The 19,474-nt window shown below is 31.3% G+C and overlaps 1 protein-coding gene across 1 annotated transcript in view; it reads right to left on the reverse strand.

Moving 5' to 3' along the window:
• Positions 1–792: 792 nt before the first annotated feature.
• Positions 793–19,474, reverse strand: part of LOC129231083 (TGF-beta receptor type-1-like) — a 72,067-nt gene continuing 53,385 nt past the window's right edge. Inside the window, exons 6-10 of the mRNA XM_054865329.1 lie at positions 17,846–18,076; positions 8,709–8,876; positions 8,065–8,346; positions 5,102–5,232; positions 793–918 (exon numbers count right to left, since the gene is read on the reverse strand). Of these exons, the coding sequence (XP_054721304.1) occupies positions 793–918; positions 5,102–5,232; positions 8,065–8,346; positions 8,709–8,876; positions 17,846–18,076 (938 nt within the window). The remainder of the gene's footprint in view (positions 919–5,101; positions 5,233–8,064; positions 8,347–8,708; positions 8,877–17,845; positions 18,077–19,474) is intronic.

Below are 19,474 nucleotides of genomic sequence, written 5' to 3' on the forward strand. Positions count from 1 at the left end.
ATCGTACCATTAGCCCAGATTCATCATTTGTACAACTATTGATTGAGCTGTGGCCGTAATACATATGTTATTACAACCAAAACAGTTCAAATTTTTGTTTATGTTTTTTTGCAAGATTTTTTACTATGTACAAGATAAAGTCTAAACAAAAGATCATACATTGCATTTCAGCACACAAAGAGACTAGCTATGAGCAGGCCTCCTTGGACGGCTTGTACAAGATTATAGGGAAAATGAGCACCAAATGAATATTCTCAGGAAACTTTCATCACATATGCCTTAAAAATATCGCATCTCAGAGCATAGCAATCAAAGGCTTTGCTTATGCACATATCACTTTTCTTCTTGTTTCAGGACAAATGGACAGTAAAAATTTATAAATGGTAGCATTAAATTGTCAGTGAATACATTTCTAAGTATTTTAATTATTGAAGTGTCATGCTAGCATGTAAGAACATGCCATATTGAGAAGCCTTGAAAAACTAGTTTTTTTTTTTACATTCCTTAAATCCTATTACTTGCATTAAATAAACTAAATAATTTAAAAGAACAAAAATTATTATACCATAATTAACTGAAATAAATTCTGATAAAATTTAAACAAATACACAAAAATAATAAGTTACACAGAAGATTGCTCTAATTCTCTCAATTGCAAAGTGCCCGCTCTTTTCAGGAGCAGACTAATAGAGATCCAACCACATGTACACAAGTCTAAGTTGAATGATTATGTTAGGCACATGATGTTACCACAATGAATATCATTAACTAAAAACATATAAGGTGAGAAATTTATATTTTCAGATCTTCTTGAGCACCAAGATTTGCTAGAGTTTTTTTTATTCGAAGAGCCGTCAGACGTGCTGCTGAATTATGATACCAGCATTCCTTCATGACTTTGGATATAACTCTCAGGGCCTATTAAAAAGAAAAAATAATAAGTATCAATTAGAAATCAAAACATAATTTATTAATTTTAAAGATTTGACGTCAGAAAACAAAATGAAATAGTTTGAATTATGAACTAAAAGGATAAACTGAATAAAAATGAAAATAAACTATCGAAAATTGTCGGCACCATGCTAAAGTATAAATGTGAAAAAAAAAAAAAAAAAACACCATTCAGGAGTGCCAAAAGAATATTTTTTTTGCCACCTGATGCATTCACTTATTTTCAATGTTTTAATTTTTATAGATAGCTTTAAGGATTATGGATAAATGATAAGCCTTAAGGCTTATCATTTGAAATAGTTAAAACCAGTAAGTAGGCCATTTTTCATCATGCTACATCAAACTGAATGCAGTTTTGTGGGAACCTGGAATTTTGTAGCGTCACTTTCGCGCAAAGCAGTATTAGCAGGATGCCAGCTAGCAGTGATTCAGAGATTTTGAAGGAAAAGAAACGTCACACAGTGTTTCGATTAATACAAGCTAGTTGGACAAAAGTCAAGTTTAGAATTCATCATTTCATCACACTAAATTAAAATGCTCCTAAATTCACATGATTTAATTGTTCAAGATAAATATCATTTATACTAGTAAGTGCTTTTTCTTTTTCATAATTTAATTACTCTATCTGATAGTTAAACAATATTTGAAAAAATTTTAAGGTAAAAAAAGGAGTTTTTGCTTGTTTAAAACCTTTCAAGTGATGGTAATGATTTTACCTGTTTGTAGAGGGTAAATTTTCTCTATATGATAGCTTCACTTTTCCCATTATTAATAAGGCGTATTATAGTCAGCACACACTAGTACAATATTTTCTTTCGAGTAAAGATTTCTTTGAAGAATGATTGAAGCACCCAAAGCTTTGGGTAAAAAAAGTATGCCGTACTCAAGTGTGCTGACTGTAATAAGTCTTATTAATAATGGGAAAGCTGCAGCTACTATATACAGAAAATTTAGTCTGGGTACAAATGGGTACAAGTCATTACCATCACTTGAAAGTTTTGAAACGGGCAAAATATCCTTCGTCCATCTTTAAAAAAATTTTTAACATTGTTTAACTATCAGATAGGTTAATTAAATTAGGAAAAAAAGCACTTACTAGTATAAATAATATACATCTTGAACAATAAAATCATATGAAATTAGTAACTTTAATTTTGTGTGATGAAATAATGTCTGGAACTCAACTGATTCATTCTATTACAAACGGATTCGTACTTTAGAACCTTATTACTCACGTGACGGAAGGGAGTTAGACATAAACAAATAATTAAGTATCATGTTTTGGTTTATAGTTAACGTTAACCCAGTACCAAAGTTTAGAATTTTGAAAATGACTTTTGCCCACCTAGCTTGTACTAATCGAAACATTGTGCATCGCTGTGAATTGATGTTTTAATTCTTGCAAAGCAGTATTAGCAGGATGCCAGCAAGCAGAGATCCGAAGATTGTGAAGGGAAAGAAAGGTTGCTGTGAACTGATTTTTTAATTAATTTCTTAGCTAATTAAAAAAGGTGAGATTAAGTTTATAACGTTAACTGAAAAGTTACAAATCTTTTGGAACAGTGTGCTTTTGTTGTTGAGGAGTTGGGATTACATACATACATACCGGGCGGTAAAGTGTAGTATCTGCAGAAATGCATTTTTGAGATATTTGAAGAAGCAAAATATGGATTCCAAATACTAACAATTGGGAAATGTTGAAATTTCGAGTTTTTTTCTGCTTTTCTTCAGGGGTAACCAAACAAGCAAGCTTGCACAGTAAAGTTGAAGTATAATATATGACAAAAATGCAAAGAAAAAAAAAACATTGCAGATACAGAGCTTTACCTTCCCACGGCATATATACAAATATAGACATGATGGAATTTTAATATAGCAGATAACACACACACACAGAGACTGCTGCAACAACTTAAGTAACTTAATATGAATGTTCGTTTAACATAGCTTTTCAGCTTCAAATTTACGTATCGTTATGAGAAAGCAATGCATTTTAAGTGAAAGTGAAAATATAAACATATGACAGTTAAAACAAAATAAAAATTTTTTATTTGAAATCAAATCTTGAACTATATAGAATTCAATAATGAACAATTTAAAGAAGATGATTACACATTTTTAGAATGATTTATTTCTAGGCAGGAATTAAAAACAAAAAGAAAATATTTCGGCAGGAAAAAATCTATCAACAGCTTACAATTGGAAAGAAAAATTGTATCTACAACACTTAAATTTTTTACACACTCAAAATGATTGCACGTTAATAAGCCTTGGATAGTTGTACACTGTTTAGCAACTTCCAAGGAGAACTACATTCTGTAGTTCAAAATGATGTGAAACAAATAATAAGGTGATGATATGAAAGGCAATATGTGAAACGCATAAGCAACATTATAAATTGGAACTTTTTTAATCAGTGCTTTCTAAAATGCAAATACAAAAGTGACGATTAGCAACAGGCTGTGGGTCCAGTTATGCTATTCCAAGTCAGTTTCAATCTTTTACTTATGATTAAAAATTGAATAACTTACTGGACTAAACTAAATGTTATATTTAGTCTCACCCTCCTTTAAATAAAAAAAATATCTTTCTTATGTAATACTGAAAATGCAAAGCAGCTGAATTCAAAACTAAAGATGCAAAGTAGTCTCCAAAATGAATGCACAAGAAGGAGGTATCTAAAACAAACCTTGTAGCAGGACAGCCCGTGAGGGCCAAGGCCTACTGTGCACAACTCAGTTTTCCTGACCAGGGGTTCTGGGGTGCAAGGCAGATATTCCGGTTAGGTGGTCAGCCTAATGAGGAACCCCCAGTGTTTGGTTCCCAAGCAAGCTTGGTACTCATTTTATTGACCCACTGAAGGGACGAACGGCTGAGTCAACCATGCCTAACTCGGGAAACAGAACTCCAGCCTGTGGCGTGGGAGTGCAAAGTGCTACCACTGAGCTACTGGGCTTTGAAGGAGGTATCAATTGTTTCAAATTTTTCGGAAGTGAGATCACTGGTAACATAGGAAAATATTACACTAAAATAAAATGAAAACAATTTAAACACACTTGTAGCAAAAGTGGGTAAAAAATTAAATCAAGATTTAATATAACTTAAAAAAGCAAAATAACCATATGTTCAGCATACTTTGCCAAGGCATGCGGCTTGATATTTTTATCTATTAAAAATGGGAATGCCATGAAGTATCAGACAATTTTTTGTCATATTTCAAATATGAAACCTGTAACAAATTTCCCCAATGCAAAAGGTGGTAATACTTAGTCCTTAAACCTTGTTATATCTCGAGAAAAAAATATTTAAAAAAAAAATCTCTATCAATTTTTTAAAATCTCTCTTAAATTTTAACTGGGAGTGAGATTTGCCCACTTTTTTTTCCTCTAAATAACCTAAACATTCTCTCAGGGACCTGTTATTCATGTTATAAGTATCAATAAAAAGGACGAAACTTTTTTAATGACACCCATCTTATTCGTACCTGGTAAGAGAATATCTAAAATCCATTAGCTTTTAAAAATTAATGTTACATGTATGTTGATATTATCTTACAAAATGCTTAGATGGATTTGTAAGAGGAGATACTTTTTGACACGAAAATTCATAACAATGCTTAGTAATCACAGTGCATGTGCATACAATTTAACGTGCTAACTGTTATACAGGGCCCAATTAAGGCACAGGCTGACTACACCTAGACCAAAGGCTCTCTAATATCGAGGGCCCTCAAATTTTAGTCATTTAAAATCTAATTGAAATTATGAAATATTTTGTATAATAACATGGACACAGTTTTAAATTTAGAATGGCATATAAAAATGATTCAAATATTTAACTGTAAAATTTATATAACATTTAATTAAAATTCATGAGTAATTACAATATAAAACACACAAAATTTGCTCAAAATTCAAGTATTTGTAAATTCTATAGTATTGATTTTCATAATTTTAATTTCAGCACATAGATTTTCCATGCCTTGCAACCTTTCATTGTTCTGTACTCCACCCGACTCAGTGACATCTCCGATGCTTGCATATCAAAATATGTTAACAAAAGATATAAGGGAAAACAAATAGTACAAAAAACAACCTTTTTTTAATGCATCAACTAAAATCAACTATTAAACAGAAAAAGCAAATCTAACCTCACATGACTGCCATCGATTTGGAATTGGCGGCCTTAGTCTATCAAAACAAACTATTTTCCTCATTTCATCAATGCTAGGATCTGAAGGCACCATATCATAATATGGTAATTGGTAATCTTCGTGAATTCCTAGAATGAAAAAAACTGTCAAACCATCATAAAAATTTTTTTACAAAAATCCAGAAAAAAAATTCTGAATGCCATTAGTTATGGGTTTAAATAAAATTATACATTTTATTAATCATGGGAGTGAATAAACCCAGAAAATGAAATTTTATTTGGGAGGACTTTGAAAAAAAAAAGGTAAGTAAAATAGGGGAATCAGGAACTTTTACCATTGAATTCTGTGTATGTACTTATTCATGATTTTTTAAATCCTTCTTTCAGAGTAAAAATTCACCTCCTCCCATCCATTAGTAATTTCCTACATACATTAATTATGACCCCCCCCCCCCTCCCTCGCCTTAAATGATTCTCCTTATATGCCCCAAGGCTGAGGCATATTAGTTGTTTAGTCAGGGCAAAATGTTTGGATTAACAGTTAATGTGAGTTGGTGGTGAAATTATTTTTTCTGTTGTTGATATGTGTTTCTGCAAAAGGCTCTTGCTCCTTAGTGCACTTTCTTTTAGGGTTCTTAAAATCTTTAGTTATCTGGAAGCATTTTTTCATTAAAGAGCAGCTTTGTTGGAGCATAAGATTTGCACATCTACAAAGTCTAAATCAGAATTTATTCACTTCAACATGTCAGGAAACTGAGTTGTGGCTGCATCATAAGCTGATAATGTTCCTCACGAAAAAAATTTGACCAACACCCTACCTTTATTGACACCTCTAAAATTACCCATTACAGGCTTCCAAGTCAATTTCTTCATTTGGTTTCAATTTTGCTAGTGTGTGCTCCTCTATTTCCAATGGACCTGAAGCTCCAATCTGCTACAGCTAACTCTGATTACTAAATTAACTACTTCAAAGGAATCAATTTATTCATCAGTGGAGTAATGAAAGGTTGATAAATGCATCACAGTGCTGTATTTAGGAGGAGTCTGGGCCTGCTTCCCATTGGCAACTTCAGAAGGTACCATATGGTAAAGCGGGGCTAGTTGAGCAATTTTTCACTTGAGTGGATATGTGCTCCTCAACGATACATCTCAATCAATTGTTATACAGCCTGATGGATTAGTAATGTATCGCTTTTCAAAAGTGTCCATAGTAATTTGTTGCTAATAGCACACGTTTAAGAGCTACAGCAGCTGTTGGAATGCAAAATGTCAAACTTGCTCAACATACCGCATACATGGGGTAAGTTGAGCAAGGGTATGGGGCAAGTTGAGCAGTTATAATATCTATCCAAACCATAGGATAAATGATAACTAGAGATGAAATAAAATTTCTGTTTGACAATCAACTCTTTATTTATCGTCTTTTAGTGACAAATTAACAAAACTTAAAAGTTTTTTCTTTTTTTTTCAAATAAACTGAAATGGTTCTGGTTTTCAAATGGATAGTTACGGATTTCATTTTAAAAACTTTGTAAGCCAATCTTTTCCGGCCATCTTATTTGAAGTCTAGGCGGATGGAATTTTAATGCTAAACTTAACAGCACACTCATTGGCAAGGCGACCAACGTCTTTTGGGGATATATCCATAATTGATGCCATTTGCAGCAAGTATTTTTTTACAGAGTCCTCTTGTTGAGAAGAAAAAACTTGCCTTGGTTTTGCATAACCCACGGATACATCACCAACTTTTAATTTCTTCAAAAATTTTGTCAAAGTCATCCGTTTGATACCGAATTATTTTGTGGCAGCATCCACTTTTTCCCCCATCATTGACAGCCTTTGCAGTATTATTCATGTCGTCAGTAATGTAAGAACATCGTGTATTTTTTCTTTTATAAGTTGGCTTCCTAACAAAAGCAAAAAACATATTACTACTTTTGTTTTGAGTTGTGGGGGTCAATTGAGCAATACTTGCTCAACTAAACCCAAACCAAAGTCTTAAAATAAAAGTGAGATTACGAAAAAACGGTACGAATTATACCCAGAATCTCTATACATATCAAAAGTACAGTAAATTTATGAAAAAATAAAACTTGTTTAACAGAAAACAGATAACATTGGACTAATACAGACGAAACTTGCAGCAAATGAGTTTTTTTATTTTTTTGTCACAAAATTAATAATGTGCACTTCACTCATTTTTTGAGCTGTAATTGAAGATTGTGAGATGAGCTCCCCTCCCATAACCCTTTCTTTCCGCCATTTGATGCATACACTTATGGTAAATAGTTTTCGAGATATATTGACTTCTCAACCTGTCCCTATGCTCTACTAGCTCCGCCCTACCCTATTCAAGTGTGGCTCATAGCCTAAAATTTATTTCAATTTTGAAAAACTTCCTCGGAAACTCAAATCTTCACTTTCACCTATCTTTACCAAGAAACTTCAATTTTCATCATTTTTTTTTCAAAATTTACAATTTTTTGCTTCAATTTTGAAACCATCAATGAATCCTCTCCTCCCAATATCCTCTTTTTTCTAATACTATGAAAGATTGACAAGAAAAAAATGGGGTTTTAAAAGTTCAAACTTAAAAGTTTGAAAAATTTCCCTGGGGACTTTCACTTTTGCCTCATCCTCCATCTTTCTTCTCCTGTAACCAAAGTCATCTAAATGAAAAAATAAAACTTAATGTAGAAACTTGAAGAAAGAGGAATAGAGTAGTAGTTTCAAATCTTGGCTCCACCTCCAAAAAATTGAAGATTTTGCACTGATGCTTCCACCTCCAATGGCTTTTCGATTGCCAAAAAAAAAGTGAGGAAAGCGAGGGTGGGAGCAAAGCTTGTTTATACTACCAACACAATTAAAATATATTTTTGCCACTGTAACGAAATGTTTTAAAGTTACCTTTAAAAGTTTTCATTAATTTCAACTATTGTGATTAGAAATCTAAAATCTTACCTCCAATATCACATCTTCGACCTACTTCCCAAAGGACTAATCCAAAAGCATAAATATCAGCACGTTTAAAGGAATCAAAGTGATTTGTGTTAATTGTTTCATCCAAGACTTCTGGTGCTAAATAGCGTTTTGTTCCAACTCTTGGATTTGGTGGAATGTCAACAGAGTTGGTGATAGAATCAAACCGCACTGCCAATCCAAGATCAGCAATAGCACAAGACCCTTTATTTTTTACCAGAATATTTTTACTTTTCAAATCTCTGTGGGCAATAGCTGGTTTTCCTAAAATAAATGGAAAGTAAAAAATTAAATCATGTGAAAACAAACATAACAAATTGCACATTAAAACACATACAATATTTATATCCACAAGCACCTTTAGTTTACTTTTTAGTACTTGCCTTCTGAACATATTTTTAAACATAAATAATCTGAATTCATGTCTGATATGTAAAAATTCACATGAAATTGAAAAGTGCAAGAGATTGACAAAAATTAAACCCTGGCAGAATAAGTTCTCTAATAGAATAGCCCAGGCAGAATAGGTAAAAGGTGTCTCCAACTTGATGGAAACTTAGTCAACATCATAGGACACCAAAATTCAAATAAAATTTTTGTAAGATTCAAAGCAATGAATGTCTTACCTTGAGTGCCTAGAATTTCCATATGCAAATGTGCTAATCCATTGGCAATTGAATAAGCCATTTTACACATCCCAGCAGTATCGACTGTAGTTTTATTGAGGTAGTCATATAGTGATCCATTTTCATGATAATCAGTAATTAGCCACAACTGTGTCCAAGTGCCATTGTCTGAAATTGAATTTAAACCAAAACACTTAATAAATAAATAAATAGATATTTATGAAACCAAATGTAAGCACAACAATTCAAACTTGAATGTGTATATTAAGAAAAAAATATTTAATTTTCAGTCTACACATAAATCATACATCTTTCTAAGATAGATTAGTTATTAGTTAGGACATAACGAATAGTATTCAGCAACAGTTATGCATTCAGAACAATGGAATAGAGCTGCTAAGACAAACCACACTCTCCTTTACTCCCCGCTAGTACTCAAAAATAAAAATTTTGTTAGTAGTACCTCATTTAAAGGTTGTTTAGTTTAAACCACATTGGTTTAAACCAAGTGGTTTTTCTTTTAAACAAGTGGGTTTTTTTTTTGAATATATGTGGTTTTTTTGAAAATAGTTTTTTGAAAAACTAAATTGTTTTCCCCCAAATGTTTCCATGAATTTTACATATGATTGAAGATGTAAAATCCAATTAATGCAAAGTAACCAGCAAAGCTTTAGAGATAAATTGCATATTAATAAATTTGCAAACTTTTTTTTTAATGTAATGCTAAAATTTGCTAAATATTTTTAATTCATTTCTTAAATCAATGCAACTTTTCTTATTAGGTACATAAATACACTGGTGGACAATTGCTAAGGATGGATCACAATGGGTTATGCAAGGTGCAAAAAAGTAAGTGTAATTTAATGCCAAGTGAAATAAACTAATGTCAGAACACTAGAACATTACAATGACGGTAATTTATAGTGCTCTGAAATCCAGAAAGCATTGAAAAGTGTTTAAAGGACAAAACGATCATTTTGTGCTGAATACGTAAAAGTAAAAAAATGTTTACAGTCCACAGGTTTTCTGGGATAGGGCCACAATGGACCCAGTAGCAGAAACTTTCTAGTCAATCTGCGACACTATTTTGGGCAGTTGAAAATAATCTGCAGCATTATAATTATTTTTAATTTAAGTTTTCATAAAATACACAAGTCCCTTGTAAAGCTCAAGATTCAGAAATTTTCCAACTGGCCAGTGGCCACTAGACCCGAAAAACTTAGTGGACACCACTGTCGCCTAGTTTTGAAGTATAAAAGAGAGGGGAGGGAGGCAGTCTTCACTACTTTCATAAAAATCAATAGAATTTTCACGCTATGGAGGAAAACAACTATTCAACGCATATTTATTAAAATATGGAAAATTTAAGTTCAAATAAGTTTTTGATTTTTTTTTCTTCAAAAAAAGTATAAATAAATAGAGTAAATGAGAAGTTGGCTGGAAACTGCATTTTGGATAAAAGTTTTAGTCTATAGCAAAGCTCCAAAGAAATGATCAAATACAATTGTGTAGATAATAATTCACATTTGTCATAAAACTAATTTCAATAAAAACATGATTTATTGAACATTTTATGTTATTTTCAATAGTTTACGTTGAGATAAACATCCTATTATTTTTTTGAAAACTTAGTAAGTAATAGTCTCGTCTATTTTCATCTTGCGAATGGCCAAACATGCCGTCTACGCGAACAATTCATGATTATAAATAGATTTTTGAACTTGTTACATCATAAAGGTAGTAATAAATTCAAAATCCTTAAAAAGCTACAATTTAGATGAAATAGTCAGTTTTTAGCATATTAGCCTCTTAAAGCAATGAAAATGATATTCAAAAGATGAAATTTTGCATTTTTCAAGATAATAATTCAGAATTATCCGAAAAAAAACCAGCACATTTTGCATAATTTTCAATAGTTTGCATTGCAATAAACATCTTATTCCGTTTATGAAAACGTGGGCACTTAAAGAGTCTTCCGTTCTTGCGTACCAACATCTTGGGAATGACCAAACATGGCGGCTACGCCAAAAATTAGGATATAAATTTCTAAAATTTGTTGCAAAAAAAAAATTAAAAATAAAAATCCTCATAAGACTACATTTTAGTTGAAAAGTTTTTAGCACTTTTGCTTACAAAGCAATGAGGATAATGTAAAATTTTAAATATAAAATTTTTCATTTCTCCAGAAATTTTTTTTTAAAAATCCAAAAAAAAAAAAAAAGGCCAGACGATTTACAGCACATTTTTCGTTATTTTCATAAGTATGCGGTTAAAACATCCAATTCTGCTTTGTTTTTGAAAACTTAGGCACTTAAGTATCTTGTCTACTTCGATCTTGTGGATGACCAAATAAGGCAACTATGTTTCTAGTTGAAACTCTGAAAGCAGTGCCTTTCCGGCCAAAAAACAATCTCCAAACGATCTTTGTCAAGTTGTATTTAATTTTTTTTCTTTTATTTATTTATTTTTTTTCTTTCTTTCTTTTTGTTCTTTTGTGAAATTATCTGCAGGCACCTGAAAAATCTGCGACGCACGTCTCGCGTCTCGCAATTTCTGCTACCGGGACAATAGAGAGCAATACAAGCTTCCAGACGTCGTTTGCTACTTTCCACAACAGTATCCAGCGGCTGTTGGGGTAATTTATCCCGTTCCTCTATCAGCCACGGATAAGGGTGTCCTTGTTTATAGGATGGTGTTGTCGACCAGCAACACTGCTCTACAAAGCATTCCAAACATTTTCAATAGAAATCACATCTGGAGAATGTGCTGGCCATCCAATCGGGTTGAATTTTCTTGCTCTCTAGACACTCCTGGACAGCTGCTGTACGATGACATGATGCGTTGTCATCCATGAAAACTAATTTATCACCCACAGCACCACGGAACATGTAAACATGAGGTAGCAGAACAACATCAATGTATCACTGGGCAGCCATAGTCTTTTTGGCAGAACATAAGCGAAGTAGGGCCATTGTCATAATCCCAGTTCACACCATGACACCACTAGTAGGATATTTGTCCTTTTCTTTATGTTCTTCAGGCCTGTATTCAGTATTACTCTTACGCTGGATCAGTTGTCATCCACAATTAGACAGACAGAACCTGCTGTCATCTGAGAATGGTACACAAGCTCAGTTGCCTTCTCTCCAATTGTGATGCTGATGACATCATTACAAACGGGCGAAATACTGACTAGTAGGCAAAAGGGTGTACAAATCAAGCTGTCGGGCATGTAGCACTACTGCTTGCAAACGCCTGGTTCCTTTTTTTTTTGTGATATATGCTTGCTAGTAACGGCAGGAACCGGCTTTGATACCTCAGCAGCTGTGTTGCGCCGGTTCATTTCTGTTGCTAGCATTATCGTACCAATCTTCTGCTTATGTCGTACCGAGTACACGACCTCCCCCATGACATTTGTTACACATTCCATTTGTTTGAAATGATTTTTAAACCTTTGATACTAACCTGCGGCTAACGTCAAACTCCATGGAAACAACTGATACTTTTCCCCTTCTTCAAACTTACCAGCAACACGACCACCCGTAAAATCATCTACGGGAAGTTGGGAAAGCATACTGAAAAATTAAAGTTCGTCAACTGATTCTTTCCCGCGAAATTCTGCCTTTGAACAACAATGGTTGTGACGGACCAAATCCTCTTTATATCCCTTATCAGCGCTATCACGTGACGAGCAACGTCGTGAATCTAAAATTAGCATATGCACAACACGTCTTAACGTATTCCACACTTATGCTAATTTTCATATTTCTTTGCCTTCCACTTTGTGGTTCCTAACGCTGCTATTGCTATCCGTCCTTAGCAATTGTCCACTAGTGTATAAGGCAGACCAACTAGGTTTTTTTAAAATTAGATAGGGAAAAAATCCTAGTAGTTTGTTGCCTTCTTTATCTATTCATTTATTTTTCTTTCATTTCTCCTTTACGTTTCAAAATAGCCCAAAAAGCATATTTCAGCCAAAATATCATTTTACTACCTAGTTTGCTGAATAACTTAACAGTTATAGAGATAAATCACAAATCATTTGAGCAATCTGTAGCGTATATAAATCTTAACTCTGTAGAGTATTTAGATGACAAGGAAAAAAAAAGTAAAAAACTTTGCACACTTTTTGACATCTATAATAGACAATGCGGTTAGAGGAAGAAAAAAGATGTATAAATTTTTGAAAGTAGAAAGTATTTGTGTAACTCTGTGCTTTTATAACAAAATGTAATGTCAAATTTTCACCTCTTAAAAACTTTTTGAATACCACTATAGTAAAAGGATGGTGTATGAACAGTAGAAGAATAAATTATCATTAATTTTTAATAGTAAAATACCTTCATTATTGAAATGTTGTAAAAGTATAGTTTCATTATTTGGATTTGTATTGTAATAAATACGGAACAAATTAGGATTGGGAAAAAAAACAGATTTTGACTTTTTATTTGAGGGTTTTAGTTGAAATGATTTTTAAAAAAAAAGAAATTGTATTTCTAAATGCATTAAACCAGGAGAAATAATGTCTATAATGAAAAACATAATGATTTTTTTGAAGCCTATGTGTCCTATCTGTATAAGTATTTCCAATTGATGCATTTACATAAATTATTAGGGGAGACTGGGGATACTTGATCCGCACTTTAGTTTTTTATTTTTTTCTCTGCTACAAATTATCAGTTTTTTTTAAAAAAAAGTACGAGAAGAAAGGTAATTTTTTCCTATATCTGACAGTATTTTTTTAGATGAAATGAAGCAGATAGTTTTGGTAAAATAATTTTTTTCAAAAATTTCATAAAGGGATCATGTATCCCCACATCTAGGGATACATGATCCCTTCATGGGGGATCCTTGATCCCACTGAGAAAATACATAGTCTTTTCATTAGATCGGCAATTTATTTATGGATTTCAGTTTTCTACATAATGTTTCTAAAAAAACACAATTTCTAATTTTCTTAATTAGATTATAATAATGTGAATACAAAATAACATAACTTCAAATTTCACTAGACATTTATAAAAAAGAAAAATGTAGACAACTTTCATGAACTTATGATGCTTTTGATCAGCTACTTATTATCCAATACAATTGTGAACAATACTATATTTTATAAATAAAACTAAAAAAATTTTTGAAGTAGCGTAATGAAGCTAAAATTACAACAAATAAAAAAAATAGGATGACAAGCACGAAAATCATTTTATTTGCTTCTTGTCTTGCAATAATAAAATTAAAAGAGTTTCATCATTTTAATTAATTTTTAAAAAGAGGGGAGAAAAATGTAAGTATCAGTGTACTCATAAAAAAGAAATCCTAACTTATATATTTTCAAAACTTGAAAAGTCAAATGCAAACAATTCGTTTGTTGTAGTTCTTTAAGTTTTGCTCAACCCAACTGGATGTGTGCAGCTTAACATATTTTGTCAATTTTTCAGGAAAAATAGATTGATTAAACATATTACCTTTTTGCTTCAGAAAACCTATTACAAACTCTAGAAATCCAACTTTGCAATTTATCCACTAATGGGTCAACATAATGGGCAACTCACTTTTTTGCTGTAAATCTAACCATAGTAAAATAATTTATTTTTTCTTTCAAACAACGAATTGACTTCTATTTCAACTTGTTCAAGCTCATTTGGCTGATCGGAACATAATTTATAAGTAGAGTTAGTTTATGTTTAGATGTTTGAGGTGTTATGAGGGTTACAAGTGAGAACTGATATTTCAATTGTTTAGCATATTTACAGTAGGGATTGTTTAAATCTATCATTCAAACTATGATTAATTTTATTATGTTAACATGGTTTTTTGAATGCTTAAAGTTAATGTCAACTAAGTAAACAACATTTATATTGTTTTTATTGCATTTATATTGTCATATGGATACTTGATCCCTGGGATCATGTATCCATATGACAATACCATACAATACCATATGACAATACCATATATTGTACCATATGACAATAGTGGACCATCTGGGATCCTCCAAACAAAGGGATCAAGTATCCCTAATATGCAATTTTTGCAAACATACTTATTCTATTATTAACAATCAGTGGCAATTTACTTAAAATATGTCTCAATTATTAAAGACTGTCTATACTTTAACATTACACTTTGGAATTTTTTTAAAGTTGTATTTAATGATTAATGTAAACTTCAGAACGCTTTCCTTAAAAAAAGTTTCCCTTGTCACAGTCAGACGATCATTTCTTGAGCTAAAACAAAATGGCTGAAAGAAACAAAATGTTGCCAGTTTTTATGTACAAGTATAACTTTAGTATGAGTTATACTTGTACATAAAAACTGGCAAACTATTTGTCAGGTTTCAAATTTCTACCTAATGATTTTGGTACATTTTTGGCTATGGGATCATGTATCCCTAGGGATCAAGTATCCCTAGTTTCCCCTACATAACCTGCAACTTTCTTTTTTATCTTTAAACAAAATATGTGTTAAACTTTTGATTTTTAAAGTTGCGTAATGTACGTCAGACTTGTGATTCATTCGTAGGTTGTGATGTAAAATACCTGGGTATTTATTTTTAGGGGTAAATACCCACTATTGTCATATGGTATGGTCCACTATTATGGTACAATATATGATATTATCATATGGTATTGTATGGTATTGTCATATGGATACATGGGTATTTATTTTTAGGGGTAAATACACAAAATGGGTATTTACCCAGGTATTTATTTCAAAAATTTTTATTCAACTAAAATACATTTCTGTCTATTCCACTATGTATATATATATAACCAACCATATACAAAACAATAAATTTTTGCCCAAAGATTGCATTTTGATCACATATTTAAAGAATTATTGTGTCAAACAACTTAGCAATCTAGTATGATATTCACATTAAATGTGTTGGATATGCCTAATCAATGTCCCCATCTTTCTTTTTTGTTTTTCACTTTTCAAAGCAAAATTTAAAGTTTTACCAATACAAATACAAAGTGAATGACAAACTAACGCCTCCTAAATACTAAATGCCTATCGCGTTCTCCCTTTTAACATAGAGCAAAATGATCCCAGTAAGCATATTTTCGGTCTTCTGGCTACTGCCAACTATCGAAGGTCGAAAGCATTAGAAATTAAAAGCGGAGAAAACAATTAGTTAACTTCTAAATTTAAATTTTAAAATTAACCAATTAACGATTTGATTTGAATAGTTTGGATCCATCGTCATAGCAACACCATCCATGTATTGCCGTCAGGTAGTAGCGTTGTTTGTGTACAGGCGGAGGATCACTTTTAAACAAATGTGATAGGCATTTAGTATTTAGGAGGCTTTGGACAAATTGATTACAACTCAAAGCCAAAACTAACTAGTAGCATGATATTATGAAAAATCAAAGATGAAAAGTTGTGCTAGCATCATCTATGTGACAAAATTAAACTTAAATCCCTTTGCTTTACCCCATAAAAAATTAAATTATCCTGCTATCCTATTTAAGTTTTAGAATAGTTCATTCTAAATTTTGACAGTTTTTTTTGATAAGATTTCATTACGCCTTTAATTAAAGAAATTATAATATATAAATTTTTATATTTTTTAATTCTCATTTTACAGTTTATGTTTTAAAAAGAAAATCATCACCTTTTGATACTACCTAAAGTTTTTTTTGGCGAAATTCGCAATTACTAAGGGTACTTTACGCAATTACTACTTCATAATTTACCCTGCTTTCGGTTAAATACCCAAAAAAATATTTACCTTCCCATCCGACATAACTAATTGCGTGCATTTAAAATAGTTCGAATACATTTTCATCATGAAGTACCGGGGAGCAAATGCAAATGAGCAAGGCAACAGAAAACAATATTTTTTTTTTTGCTTATTAATGTGAAAACTGTTTCTATATTTGCATGTTATCACTTAAACAGCAATAACATAAATAAATAAATAAATAACATCATAGTCTTAATAACTTCTCAGTTAATTCTTCCAAGCTTCCCTCATGCTTCCTTTTTTTTTCATTTTGGATATGACTAACCTAAATTGTGATTTTGAAACCCTGAGTTCATCATTGAATTGCTTATACTTGTCGAATTATGACATTGAAAAGAAAGATTCCTTGGTTCACGATTTGTTTCTTTCATAATTTCATCAAGTCTTCCAATAAAAAATATTATGAACTGTGTAATACATATGTATGTATCAGTTTTACCAATTATTTCATATTTAGATTTTTTAAAAAAATTCAGACTCACTTTTTGCATTTTTTTTGTAAAATACCCAGTTTTTGGGTATTTACCCAGGCTTTGGGTAAATACCCGGGTAAATACCCAAAAAATATTTACCTACCCACTGGGTATTTACCTGATCCACATCACTATTTGTAGGTAATACAAAATACAGTTGGCTCTCTATTTAACGGCTTTCAAGGGACCGCAAAAAATCATCCTTAAGTAGAAAACATCCTTAAATAAAATGCTTTTAATACTATAGTAGACTATCTGGGACTGTGAAAAGCCGTCGTTAAATAGAGCGTCATTAAATAGAGAAAGTCATTAAATAGAGCGTGGTTAAACAGAGAGTCAACTGTACTTTCTATGCTTAGAATACTTGATTTTAATTTCACTTTTACTTATATATTTATCACAGAAAGCTATAATTATGAGGAAACTGATTTACAATATTTTATTCTTGGTTGTTTATAACTATGTCTTAACTCTCATAGTAAATTATTGTTTTGATTATTCCTTTGTGCTAAGGTGAATTTACTAAATTTACAGTATATTTTTAGAAGATAAAGATTTTCAAACAATATTTCTCTAATAAAAAGCGCTACTTAAGAGGAACTGAAATTACGATATTTTACTTTCAATTATTTAATTAATCAAGTAATTAAATACAAATATGAATATTAAACATTCATTAACAAATAAATCATTAAATATTCATGAATTTCCAGAAATGAAATCGTTCTTCTAACAAATAATGCTTAAAACGAAAAAAACCTGGTTTAAATGAAAAAACTTGTTTTTTCCTACCTGCCTGTTTTTAAGTAACTCTAACATCATTTACTTCTGTTACATACAGACATTTAATATGAACAAATTTTATGGGCTATTCTTTTTTCATACAAAATAATGCTTTTAAAATTAAATACCTTTATTATCTGCAGCAATAAATCCTAATATATTGCTATGCCTCAACATTACAGTTTGGTATATTTCCACTTCTCTAAACCAAGATCTTTCATCTCTCGATGAAAATATTTTCACAGCAACAGGTTGTCCACGCCATCGACCCCTCCACACCTCCCCAAATCTACCTTTTCCTATGATTTCCACAAGCTGAATCTGCCTTGCAATGCTTCTTTGCACAAGTAAAGGAAGTCCTGTGGAACAGAAAGGATACATAAATAAGTTAATTTCATGTAGGAAAAACTAAATTAAACAAAAATAATCATAAACATTAGTTGATTTTTCATCCCTTATGTACCAAATACTTGCATATAAGTGCTCAGTAAATTTTGAAGGTTGAAACTTTATTAAAGTACATTCCACACCCAAACATCAAAGCCTAATTTACTCTAAGAGATCTCAATCTTTTACTTTACAAGATCTTAAAGCATGACACTGTATCCCCTTCATCAGCTGGCACGCTGCAAAATTTGAGGTGTACCAGGTGTGAAATAATCCCTGCCTGGTCCTTAAAGGCAGACCCGAGAAAAGGAGGTTAGAAAAATATACTTTATTTAATATAAAAATATATGCTTGATTTAAAAAGTCATGTGAGTTCCGTAAATTTTTCTTTCTATTATTGATAAAAGGTTTAATTTCATTAATTTATTAATTAACAATACTTTTTTCGTTATTCAGATGAAAAAAATCAGATTGCAAAAAACTTTTTTAAAATAAACTACAACGATTTGTACTACATTTGTAATCCTAAAATTAAAATATTTTACAAAAACATAAATTTAAAATAGCAATTCAAATGAATAAAAATAAACTTCTTCGAAAGGAGTTTAAAATAATTTATACAAAAAATGTATGACTGAATTACAATTACTTGTTATGATTGCTTCTGAGTCAATCATTTTATTGGCATATAACTGAATCCTTACTGAATGATCTACATTATTGACAGACATATGTCATTTCATTTAGCTTTTCATTTCAATTTATGTATTCATTAACAAACATTTTTTTCCAGTATATTTGTTTTTTCAAAAAGAACCCTGAATTACCTAGCATGCTGATCAACCTCGTTTATTTTCGGCATGCCGACTGATGAAGGGTAGTACGATAAACTGAGACTCAAATAGCAAGTAAATGAAGCATTTTTCTACAGTTGTTCAAGCACTAAACTATAATGGCCATTTTGAATGGCGTTAAAATGCAAAAAATTACGTACATGAACATTTTTTGTAATTTATTTCAATTTTTGTAATTATTCTAGTCTTTAAAAGGAAGCTATTTAAAATTCATTACCTCCAATTAATTCGAATTTGAAATAGTTTCATGATCATTATTTACTTTTTGTACTTTAAAATTAACAAAAAATTATAGCTCATTATTTGCTCAGTTTGAAAAATATTTTTTCAATGTCTTGAATTTTGAAAAATAAGCAAAGTAAAGAAAAAACAGAAACAAATTCTTCTTTTCTGTAAAAAGGAAAAAAAAAAACCTCTGCATTTTTACCTGGTCATATTGCAATAGCTATGTGTGTGTCTAAGAAATCTCTTGCTCTATAAATGTTTAGGTACAATTTTTTTTTCTTGTACTTTTCA

The sequence above is a fragment of the Uloborus diversus genome, chromosome 10 (genome assembly GCF_026930045.1).
Source record: "Uloborus diversus isolate 005 chromosome 10, Udiv.v.3.1, whole genome shotgun sequence".
NCBI lineage: Eukaryota > Metazoa > Arthropoda > Arachnida > Araneae > Uloboridae > Uloborus > Uloborus diversus.